Source organism: Electrophorus electricus, chromosome 13 (assembly GCF_013358815.1).
Source record: "Electrophorus electricus isolate fEleEle1 chromosome 13, fEleEle1.pri, whole genome shotgun sequence".
NCBI classification, from domain to species: Eukaryota; Metazoa; Chordata; class Actinopteri; order Gymnotiformes; family Gymnotidae; genus Electrophorus; species Electrophorus electricus.
The window spans coordinates 11827382-11838859 of NC_049547.1; the positions used below are offsets into that span (position 1 = coordinate 11827382).

At 39.2% G+C, this 11478-nt stretch overlaps 2 protein-coding genes and 1 long non-coding RNA gene across 4 annotated transcripts; all 3 read left to right on the forward strand.

Moving 5' to 3' along the window:
• Positions 1–1271: 1271 nt before the first annotated feature.
• Positions 1272–2706, forward strand: LOC113572700. Its single transcript, XR_003410149.2, has 3 exons — positions 1272–1550; positions 2005–2072; positions 2181–2706. It is a non-coding gene; the product is annotated as an uncharacterized LOC113572700 (long non-coding RNA).
• Positions 2707–3416: 710 nt separating this feature from the next.
• Positions 3417–8776, forward strand: LOC113572638 (B2 bradykinin receptor). Of its 2 annotated transcripts, none has more exons than XM_027002374.2 (2): positions 3417–3538; positions 7550–8776. In XM_027002374.2, exon 2 carries the CDS (start codon positions 7558–7560, stop codon positions 8572–8574), a length of 1017 nt encoding a protein of 338 aa, XP_026858175.2. In that variant the 5' UTR covers positions 3417–3538; positions 7550–7557; the 3' UTR covers positions 8575–8776. The 2 variants fall into 2 exon arrangements, with proteins under 2 accessions (XP_026858175.2, XP_026858174.2); XM_027002373.2 differs by lacking the exon at positions 7550–8776 and adding an exon at positions 4889–6190.
• Positions 8777–9264: 488 nt separating this feature from the next.
• bdkrb1 (bradykinin receptor B1) lies at positions 9265–11300 on the forward strand. Its single transcript, XM_027002454.2, has 2 exons — positions 9265–9337; positions 9501–11300. The coding sequence occupies exon 2, from the start codon at positions 9502–9504 to the stop codon at positions 10579–10581; it is 1080 nt and encodes a 359-aa protein (XP_026858255.1). The 5' UTR covers positions 9265–9337; position 9501; the 3' UTR covers positions 10582–11300.
• Positions 11301–11478: the final 178 nt, after the last annotated feature.

Sequence of the window (11478 nt, forward strand, 5' to 3'; positions counted from 1 at the left end):
TTACAGTATATACTGAAATAATCCCCTGTGCTATCTTCAAACCCCAAGATTGGGAGCAATTGAACAAACATGGGCAGCTCAGTTGGCCTTGCTGAATTTTCAAACAGCCTGTCATCCTTGTAGAGTAAATAGGAATTGCTGATGTATTTAAATGATACATTTACGGCATTTAGCAGACGCTTTTATCCAGAGCGAATTGCAAAAGTGCTTTTCATTTATTCATAGAATACATCCTAGCCAGTACAGTACAGTAGGTTAGAGTCAAATACACCAATGAACTAAAATACTGTTGAAATGCAGGGATTAATGCAGATGCCTAGAAGTGCCAAATACATAAGCTCTATCTCAGACAATAAAAAGTGCAATAAACAAGTATTACTTTCAGTTAGTCAACATAGGAGCAGGGTCAGTGGTCATTTAAATATTCCACAAATAGATGTGTCCTCAGTCTGCATTTGAAGACTGCAAGGGACTCTGCTGTCTGGACAGCAAGCAGAAGTTCGTTCCACCATGTAGGAGCCAGGACAGAGAGTAGTCTCGATGCTTGTTTTCAAACTGAACCATACTTGAGGTTTGAAGTTCTCAAGGTACAGATCAGGCTTTGACCATTGACATCTTGTATGTCCATTTTTGGTGTTGTAGGCAAGCTTCAAGGTTTTAAATATGATGCAAGTGGCTACTGGAAGCCAATGAAGGGAGTGCAGCAGTGGAGTGATGTGTGAACTTCAGAAGATTGAAGACTGAAGACCAGTCTCTTAAAGAGCAGTTGGCCAGAGTATATGAAGATGTATAGAAACAGATTGGAGACATCATCATTCTATCCCATTGCGTATTCTCTCTCCAGGTACTGTGGTACTTCTCAAGAGTCATCTCCAGGGTGCAATAAGATACAGTATGCTTGCGATGCAATAGAGAAAGTTCTACATAGAGAGGAATTGAGGCCACTTCCAAGTGAGCCTGGTTGTGTGTAAATTCCAGTCAGCAATGATGTGTTAGAACTCTAGGCTGAAATTCCAGAATCTGCAGCATCTGAAGATGAGTTGACTTCATTGGAAGATGTTGATGGAGTAATTTTTATTTGGCAAACTGGAGGAGTAGAGTTGCAGGCTGCCAGGGGCAGTTGCAGAGGCAGTTGACTCAGGGTTAATTGAGCAGTTGGTAGATAGAGTGCCTATTAGTGAAAGGTTGTGATGCTCTACACTGGCCACTGCAGGACAACATTCTAAGCCTTTCACCTGCCCCAGTCTACAGTGAGATCCCTGGCAGGGGAGGGGAGAGCTACAGCTCATTCTGTAGTAAAATGCTCTCAATCTCAATCTTATTTAGACCTTGGGATTAGATCTGTCTGGTAGTCACCAGGACAGTGACTTTTGAGGGCAGGGATAAATGTAATGGGTAGGAGTTAAAAGGGACTGTAGAAAAGCAGGTGTACCATGGGGCATTAGTACCCAGCAGTGTTGGTAGTAACATTGTGTGTCTGTTGCTTTAAATTCACCTATGGGTAATTTTGAGTTTATAATTCACGATGTGTGCATGTAAGGGAGAACATGGTGAGTTTGGCATTCTTGTGTTTTTTTTAACTCAGCTTGTTAGAAAATCAGCTTGTTAGAAAAGAGGACGAAGTCTGATTGAAATTAAAATTGGGTGCCGCATTTGTTTTAGATTGTTTTGTCTTTTTCTGGCCTGCCTGTGTGGAAGTGAAGGTAAACTTCATCACAGAAGGTTTGCTTGATGTTTTAACCCATATTTCTGCCATTGAGGCAACTGAAATCAGAGGTTATTAAGTGCTCACATATGTTGTGTACTTTTTTATTGTAGTATTAGTTCAAATAATAAGATCTTGTTTGGTAATTATAGCGATTGGGAGAACCGTGAAAGACCTCAGACAATCAGTCTTTCTTTTAAATTTTAATCTGATTGTTGTTTCTATGGAAATGTATTATTGTTCAGGTGAAAAATGGCAGAGCTTAATGAGTACATTTTTGTTTATTTTTATTTATTTAGAGCATTCCTGACTGTATTGGTGATCCCGGGATGCTGGGAGGGTGTCCAGATGATAAATTGCGTGTAAGGTAGGGGCAGATAGCTATTTCAGTATGGGATGCATTATAGTGGCATAGGTAATTGCCTGAGGTGGTAAAATGTTTGGAGGTTCTAATAGTTCTTTTTCCTTTTTCCAGGGATGCATGGCAGCTTAGCACTAGCCACTGTTTTGTAATATTGTTTTTGTAATATTGTTTTGTGATACAATTCTTTTGTTTGTTTGTTTTTTGTTTTGTTTTTTTGTTTGTTTTTTGGTCTTCTAATATTTTCTGGGTTTTGTTTGTGTCTTTCTAAGGCCTGCTTTCTAAGGCCTGAGATTATAGTTAATCTTTTACAGTTTAGTTTAGCATTTTCCCTTGCCGATGGTGGTGGAGCCCACTGATATGTAGGAGTGCTGTGTATTGGTGTTTTTTTCTGTGTATTTTCTTTTGATTTGTTGTTTATCTCATTTATTTGTTATTGGCTTGTTGGTGTCACTGTGATTGGAGTGTTTAGTTTAAGGCTTCAGTGGGTATCCCTTGTACGCTTAGGAACTGTTGTAAATTGTACAAACATTATACACTTTTGAAATTTGGACAATGCAAATAAATCACAGTTGAGCTGTTTTTTTACTTATGTTTCAGCTTTTATTAAATTAACTAATAAAGACACTTTCTTGCTTCTCTGCTATCTGATCTTTTAATTGAAGTCTTGTGAGGAGGAAGGATTCATCCTTAGTGCTTAATATCTCTTTCCTTGTGAGTACATTCAAGAGCATAGATTGCTCTCAACCCTCATTTGAGAGTGGCGTAGTCGTGGTTGGGTCCAGATGCTACATAAATAAAGAAAATACTCTTAACAGCACTGTTGAGTGGAACCAGGGCTGGGATTTCTGATATCAGTAAATCTTGGTGAGAGAAGTGTGTGTCCATTCAGAGTGTTTCCTGAGAATAGTCTCAGTTTTATATATCAATATCACAGCACAGTTTCTATATCGACATATATCTTTTTATCATATTAGTGTAAATAATATAATTACTTCAATTGGTACAAAGATTGTTTTTCACAAATTTGCACATAAAGGAGGCAATAAAAGGAGGTTTCTTCCATTTAAGGTCACAACAACCCTATTTTTCTTCTCACATCTGGAATGTTGGTGGATATCTAAACACTTTTATAGTGTCATGACTTCAAAGCACTTACATAAGACATTAAGCAATTATTCTGTCAAGACTCGCAAATAAAGTGAAGAAATGCAGATATTAAGATAAATATTGTGTATATATTTATCTTTGGTTTTTTTCCTGTTTGACCTAGTAAGCCATGAGTCATTAAAAAAGGGGAGAAAGAAGGAGAGGAGGGAAGAAACCGCCTCACTTTGGAATGACATCACATTAAGGTCCATCTTGCCATGTTATATAGTAGGTCCGTGTGGTGTACACATTAGAGAGGAAAGAGATCCAGAGAGGAAACCAACACATCTGGATTTATTTTCTCAGAAATCTGTCTTTAAAAGGTATGTACAGCTTTTGTGCCTCGCATAGCCTTAATAGAAAAGCATGTCGTAGGAGACATTAACCACAATAAAAAATTTATCATTCAAAAGTGTATTTTAGTTTTTAATGTATCTTCGAATCTATTCTGTTGCTATTGTAGCCTAATCTATGTATAGTTTAACTGTTATACTTTGACATTTATTTACAAATTCAAGGCAATATGAAGAGAATCTACAATTTAAGACCTCACAAAAATTTCAATGAACCACAGTGTTGGTAGATATCTAATTCTGTTTTGGTGGAATGTTGGTGAATGTATAAAGCCCAACATAACAAAGATATATAAAAGTGTGATGAACATCTGAACTGACTTGCTTTCAGTACGGTACATGCAGATATTTTATAGAATTTTGGATAATATCATGAGCTGCTATGGCATTTCAATGAGATAATTTAGATTGGAGAAAGGCATCTGGTTATTATTAACTACAGGCATAACATGAAAAGCGGCTCTGAGTTTAATCTATTCCATGTTGGTATATTCCATGTTGGTATATTCCATGTTTAGCTGTAACAGTTTAGGAAGACATATCTAATTACAGCGGATCAGTATATTACATTAAAGTTCCATTTACAACAGTATAGGTTTATAAAAATGCTAAGAAAAATCTAAACCATACAATTTGGTTGTATATTAATTGTATTGGAATCTAAACAGTACATAATTCCTTTTAAAACCTTTCAAATCTGAATTCATGTTTAGTGAATGTAGAAGTTGTGGGCCAGGTAGTTTGGCCATATCATATCATCCAGTGATATGGAATACAAGTCATATGTAATTTCTTGTTAGTCTGAAGTTACATTAATTTATTTATGTATTTATTTATTTAAGATCTCAAAAAACATTGAAGGTGATGAGTCTCTTAAGCAAATTTACATGTACCAAATGAAATATATTTAGACAGTCTTAGGTAATTTACCAAAAAATTAATCTTGCACTCAAACTGTTTCAGTACATAAGAACCACGTTTAGCTGATTACTGCTGCTTGTTAAGGGGTCACAGTGGGGTCAAAAATTGCCAGCTCTGCACTGTATGCTTGTAGCTTGGTACCACTCCATCTCCTTCCTTCTGCATGTTTCTCATTATTGTTAACAATTTTTCCTCTCCAGAACATGCCAATGAGATTACTTGGAAGATCAGGATAAATTACTCTATAATTATGAATGACATAAGAAAAACACGATTTGAAAAGAGGTTTCTGAATTTAGATCCCCTTCAATAATGTTTAATTCACAATTATAAGTCTGTGTTTAGTAGAAATGTAACTAAAATGGTAGCTAAATTTTCTCACCTTCAATCTTTTCCCAGCCCACCAAATGGAGCCAGAAAACCCAGTACCTACATCTTCCATCTCGCTGTTCAATTTTACTAATAATAGCGATTGCCCTGATTCAGAAGCATGGGATTGGCTGTACACCATGCAGCCAGTGTACATGTTTGTTATCTGTGTGTTAGGAATAATGGGAAATGTGTTTGTCCTGTTGGTCTTTTGCCTACATAAGAAAGCTTGCACAGTGGCAGAGATATACCTGGGAAACCTGGCAGCAGCAGACCTCCTCCTGATGTTTTCCCTGCCATTCTGGGCCCTCAATGTGGCCAATAGCTTCGAGTGGCAGTTTGGCTCCGTGATGTGCCGGCTGGTCAACATGTGCGCCAGTATGAACATGTACTGCAGCATCTACTTCCTGGTACTGGTGAGCGCTGACCGCTATGTGGCTCTGGTGCATACATTGTCCCATGGCCACATACGGCGACCCTGGTATGCCAAGCTCAGCTGCTTAGCTGTGTGGAGTCTGGGAGTCCTCCTCAGCATCCCAACCCTCAACTTCAGGACAGTGAAGCACATGTCAGAGTACAGGGTCTCTGCCTGCATTCTGAACTATCCCAGTCGCGTAGTGGAGCTGGCCTGCGACATTCTGCTCATCGTGCTGGGCTTCATCATCCCTGTGTCTGTCATCTCTTATTGCACGTGGAAGATCATACGTGCACTGCAGGGGCAGGTGACGGACAGGTTCAATGCAGTAAACACAGAAAAGAAGGCCACAGTGCTGGTGCTGGCTGTTCTTTTGGCCTTCTTGGTGTGCTGGGTTCCTTTCCACCTGATAACTCTGCTAGATATCCTGTTACGACTCAAGGTACTCGGTGGATGTGTGCTCCACAATGTTCTGGACATCTGTAACCAGATATTCACCTACTTGGCATTAAGCAATAGTGTGCTCAATCCCATTCTCTATGTAATAGTTGGGAAAAACTTCAGAAAAAAAGTGAAAGAAATTTTTGAGCAAATTTGCCACCAAAAGAATATATTTAGTGGTTTTACACAATCACAAACATCATCAACTCTAAAAACATTTACATGATAAAAGATTACACTGAGGACATGCTATAAAAGTTATTAAACACAGGTAATACAAGGCTTTGCTCATATAGTTGGTCATGTTCTATTATGCTGAATAAGATTTTATACATGCTGTTAGGACATAAAATCCATGACTGTCAGTGTTTACACAATGTAATATATTAAAATATACATTCTCAGAATTATTAATGTTCAGTAGCTATTATTATTTTGTAAATACAGAGGTTCAGAAATAAATAATACTATCCAATTTCTAGTGTACTTACTTATGTGTACTATGTGGTATGAACTGCAATGCTACACAGAACTGATATACAAGATCAAGAGTTAACAAAGTACAGTGTACTATTATCAATTACCAATTACTGTGGGCCAGACAGAGATAATTAAGATGTAAATATTATCAGATTATTTCAGTGGTGGTGTTTCATGTAAGATACAGTGTTAAAACTAGACTAGTGCCTGTAAACAAGACCAAAAATAAGTTTTACAGACACTGAGTCATCCCAAGGCTCTGAAATGATTTTTCCAGAATTTACTTTAAAAGAAAAATGGTTGGGAAACGGTTGGGTCAAATTGAACAATGTATCACAGACTTTCCAGTTGTGACATGAGCCAGGTTTTTTTTTGGTGTGGCTTGTGAATAACAGTTTCCTAAATCATGTGTTTTCCCAGAGCTTGCACTCTGGCGAGACATGCTGTCAAAGCAGACAGTGGTGAGCAGCACACCCCCGTGTGACCACAGTCCCCTAGCCTGGCACTACACGAGCCCTTACCATCGTCTGTGGGTGGGTACTGGGATGCTGAAAACAACTGGTAGTCACTTTCATTTGCTTTCAATAAAGAACTTTCTTTATAACTACTTTTTAGTTTTTTAACTGTACTTTGAAAATAATACCTCTGAAGTTTAATACCTAGGCCTAGAAAGGGCCATAGGATTTGAGATACAGTCTATGAAGAATCAGATGTTTATATCGCAGCAAAACAGATGGACCCAGAACAGCTGTTTCTGGTAGCGGATAAATAGAAATCAGCATATATATGGGACAGCAGTCACCATTCTAAAACACTCTAGCAGCGGCTCACTACTCTAAGTAGTTGTTACTTATAGAACAGGCAGTACACTGATATAACTAATATTGCTGTATTCAGACAAGAAAAAGTAAAATCTTTAAGGCATATCACATGATCCTTGATTTATCAAAAAATACATCATCCTGCCACAAGCATAAGAAGTGCATGGCACAGGGAGGTGAGCAGTTATCCCAGAGTGAAGTCAGGCAGATAAGATCGGCCATCTGTTGCCTCCATTTCATGTTCATCACGGCAGAGTTTATTTAAGAGCTCTCAAGCTCCATTGGCAACCGCATGTAACATTTGGCCTCCCTCAGATAAAAAGAGGGTGCCTCCCTCTCCTGTCTATCCTCCACTCACTTTTTGGCATGCTCTTGTCCACATTACACAGCTCCATCATCTTTCATTTCTTTCCATCTACAGATCACACACCACCTTTTTTCTTGGTTCTTTGCGCAAACTGTAATCGCCTGGTTTAGCACACAAATATCTGTTCCCAGAAAGAGTCTTCTTGATGTTTCTGAATGCAACCGCAGGTCCATCCATGGAACACTCAGGCAGCGAGCTGCTGGATTGTAACCACACAGAGGCCTGGGAGTGGGTCTACTCCTTACAGCCAGCCTATATGTCAGCCATCTGTGTCTTGGGTATTATTGGCAATGGCTTCGTCCTCTCCGTGTTCTGCATCCAAAGGAGCCACTGCTCCGTGGCCGATATGTACCTGGGGAATCTGGCCGCTGCTGACCTGCTCATGGTGGGCTGCCTTCCCTTCTGGGTCATCACCATTGTTAACAAGTTCAACTGGTCATTTGGGGAGCCCATGTGTCAACTGGTCAACTTCATAATTGGTATGAACTACTACTGCAGTGTACTATTCCTCACCTTGGTCAGCCTGGACCGCTACTGGGCCCTGGCGAGGCCCATGTCCATGGGCAGGTGGAGAAGGACCACTCAGGCCAAGGCTGCCTGTGCAGCAGTCTGGCTTATGGGCTTCATGCTCAGCCTCCCAGCCCTGCTGTTTCGATCGGTGCACTTCTTCCCTGAGCTGGAGACACAGGCATGCTACCTGGCTTACCCCCATGATGGCTGGAGGCTACGATACAACATCACCGTCAACATGGTGGGCTTCCTGATCCCTGTGCCACTGGTCTCCTACTGCACCTACCACATCATCATTGCCCTCAGTGACAAGCAGGTGAGGAGGTGTTCAGTTGTGAATGTAGAGAGAAGAGCTGCAATCCTGGTGCTTGTGGTCCTTTGTGTTTTTATCGTCTGCTGGTTGCCTTTTCAGATTTTCATGTTTCTAGACACACTTTATTATTTTAATGTCATCTCTGGCTGTCTCTGGACCAACAGTCTGGACATAGGCACTCAGCTGGCCACTTACCTTGGCTACAGTAACAGCTCTCTTAACCCATTTCTATATGTCATCATAGGAAAACACTTCAGGCAAAGGGTGAAAAGTTTGTTAGTACAGATGTTGAACTGTGGAAGTAGGGGTCCTTATCATGCTTATAAAATCCATTCAAGTTTAAGATGCATGAAGTCTTCAAGCGTGTGAGCGCTTAACATGATTGCACAGTGACCTCTGCTGTTGTGTGGTTGTATTTCCCAGTGAATGTGCACAGTACATAAACAGGAATTGGATTATGTCGTCATATATTACATATGCATTCAGCACTGTCACCTTGACATGTCATAAATACTAGCACAGTTGGTTTTACTGTATTTCTGATTCAATTTTAAATCTAAACTCTAAACTACTACTTTGTGATTAAAGACTGACTATTTTAAACCTGTTTTACTTTTTTAAATAATTTTTGCAATAATCTGTAATATCTATAAAATAAACATTCTTTTGATGGATATTTTGTTTTATATGGTTTTACCTTTCTCTAGAATAAAGCATTCCAAAAGGATTTAAGTTTCTTTCTAACGTTAAGTTTCTATCTTCTTTAAGTTTCTATAAAAAATATGTATATGTATGGCCCATCTTACAGTTTGTTCTACAAAAGTACATCAATGTAAATCTTTAGATCCACAAATCCTTTTCTTATTTTTCTTTAGTGTATTACTACTGCTGTTTCATAATGTACTGTGACGAAGTTTGTGAAGAGGGCGTAAAGACTGAGTTATAAACAAGATATAGCACTTGAGACTTGTGGGAGTGGAGGAATGCAGCTTTCCAAATAAAGCAGCCTGCTCTCTGCTTGCTGCATCAGAGAGAGCGTCACATCTGTAAAACCCCAACGCCATACACTGTGTCTCAATTATTAGAGGTTGTTTAAGCTTTCCGGAAGGCAAAAGGAAAACGTGTTTACAAGGTAAGTAAACTGATGGATTTTTTAAAAGTCTTACTTCATGAAAAAAAAATCTGTCAGTGTAACTGATGCAGAATAATGCTTGCTAATGCTCCAATAACTTTATTTCTAATTAAATGTTTAATAGGTAATTTCTAAATGTTCTCTTTGCTGTTTTCCATCAAAGAATGGATCAAGAACAGCTTGTGTCTATGGCAGCCTTGAAGTTCCAAAATACCACAGATTCTCCTGACTCTCCTTCGATGATGTTCAACTCATCAGACTGGCAACTAGTTTATGCCATCATCCCCCCATATATCTTTATTGTGTGTTTGACAGGGATCTTGGGCAATGCTTTTGTGCTATTAGTGTTCTTCCTGCAGAGAAGCCGCTGGTCTGTGCCTGAGATTTATCTGGGCAACCTGGCTCTAGCTGACCTGGTTCTCCTGACCTGCCTACCATTCTGGGCCATGAACATTCTCAACTCCTTCTACTGGGCATATGGAGAGTTCCTATGTAAGGCTGTTAGCCTCTCCATCATTGTCAACATGTACACTAGCATTTATATGCTAGTGATGGTGAACGTAGACCGGTACCTCGCACTAGTGCTGACCATCAAAGCAAGATGGCTAAGGAGGAGACGCAACGCAAAAGCCATTTGTGTTTGTTTGTGGCTGTTTGGGCTGTGCATGGGCATAACCACTGCAATGTACAGGACAGTGCAGTATGTCCAGTCTTTGCAGAATGTGGCCTGCATTATTATTTACCCTTCTGACTCCTGGAAAGTGGCCCATGACCTCCAGCTGAACCTGCTGGGCTTTGCCTTGCCTCTCCTAGCTATCATCTTCTGTAGCTATAGCATTGTGAAGGCGCTTCAGCAAAGGAGAGAGACTGTTCATGCACAAGACGGAAATGACCAGAAGGCCACCATGCTGGTGTGTGCTGTCACCCTATTGTTCCTTGTGTGCTGGGGTCCATTCCACATAATAACCTTCCTAGATGTACTTTGTAGTTTCCAAGTCTTGGACATGAGGAAGTGGCACCATGCCTTGGACATCGGATCACAGTTTTCCACATACTTAGCATTTCTGAACAGCTGCCTTAATCCAGTGTTGTATGTGTGCACAGGCCACTACTTCAAGAGGAAAGTCAGTGACATCTATAGAAGGAGAAAAAGTTCTGCTAGTTCCCTGGTTACCACCCTGCAGCGTTCTGTGGTGTCAACCTATGTCCAACGGAGTGATCAGATAAAAGCAGTCACACTGTAGAACCTAACCTAGAGTACAAGTATGTTGCTATATATGGCTATAAAAAAAGTAATATTGTACTGCCATAATGTGTATCATATTTAAAGAGGATCCATAAACAAACTGTAATGGTATGACACACAAAAAGAAAAAAATGTTTGTCAGCAATCGTGCCTTGTATAGTTTGGACATTCTCAAGATGTTATATGCATCTGAAATTTTATTTGTAAGATGTGTAAACAGTTACCCTTCTCTGTAGCTACAGTCATGCTGTTTATTGTTAAACCCATACTAGACTCATAACATACCAGACATTAGTGTTTATGGAAGATTAAGCTATGTTAAAATTACTTTAAAATTAAGGTTGAGGCATGGATTAACTTTTCTCCAAAAAAACAATAATAATTTTTAAAATTTGTAAACTGTAAAAAAAAGAAAAGAAATTATTTGTGAGAAATAATTTTTTGAATTATTTTAAACATTTTAAAAATCTGCAATTTGTTTGTTCTGCAAATAATAAAGGTCAGTTTCATAAAGGTATAGACGTTATATTCCTTAATAACTTGTCTTTGACCAAAATCTCACAAATGGGACATAAAGAGTAGTTTAATACTTTTCCACTAGCTTTTCAAGTTTAAGTAGGGAGAGTTTGTGTCAGTGTAACCAAATAAACGGAATTAATATTATATTAATCTCTGTCTGTTTGAACTGATGAATTCGCGGAATTGCATTAAATAATGTCATGTTTTTTCACCTTTCCCCTAAGGTTCCATTACCGCGGCAAAACTTTCCATACGCTTTGGGTCTGTCAAGACTACAAGGCAGATCTATACAAGATCAAAGTGCTGTAATTACATGTGCAATGTGTTGCAACAACAGAAGCCAAAGGATCGAAATACACGCCATGTTCTAGCTACT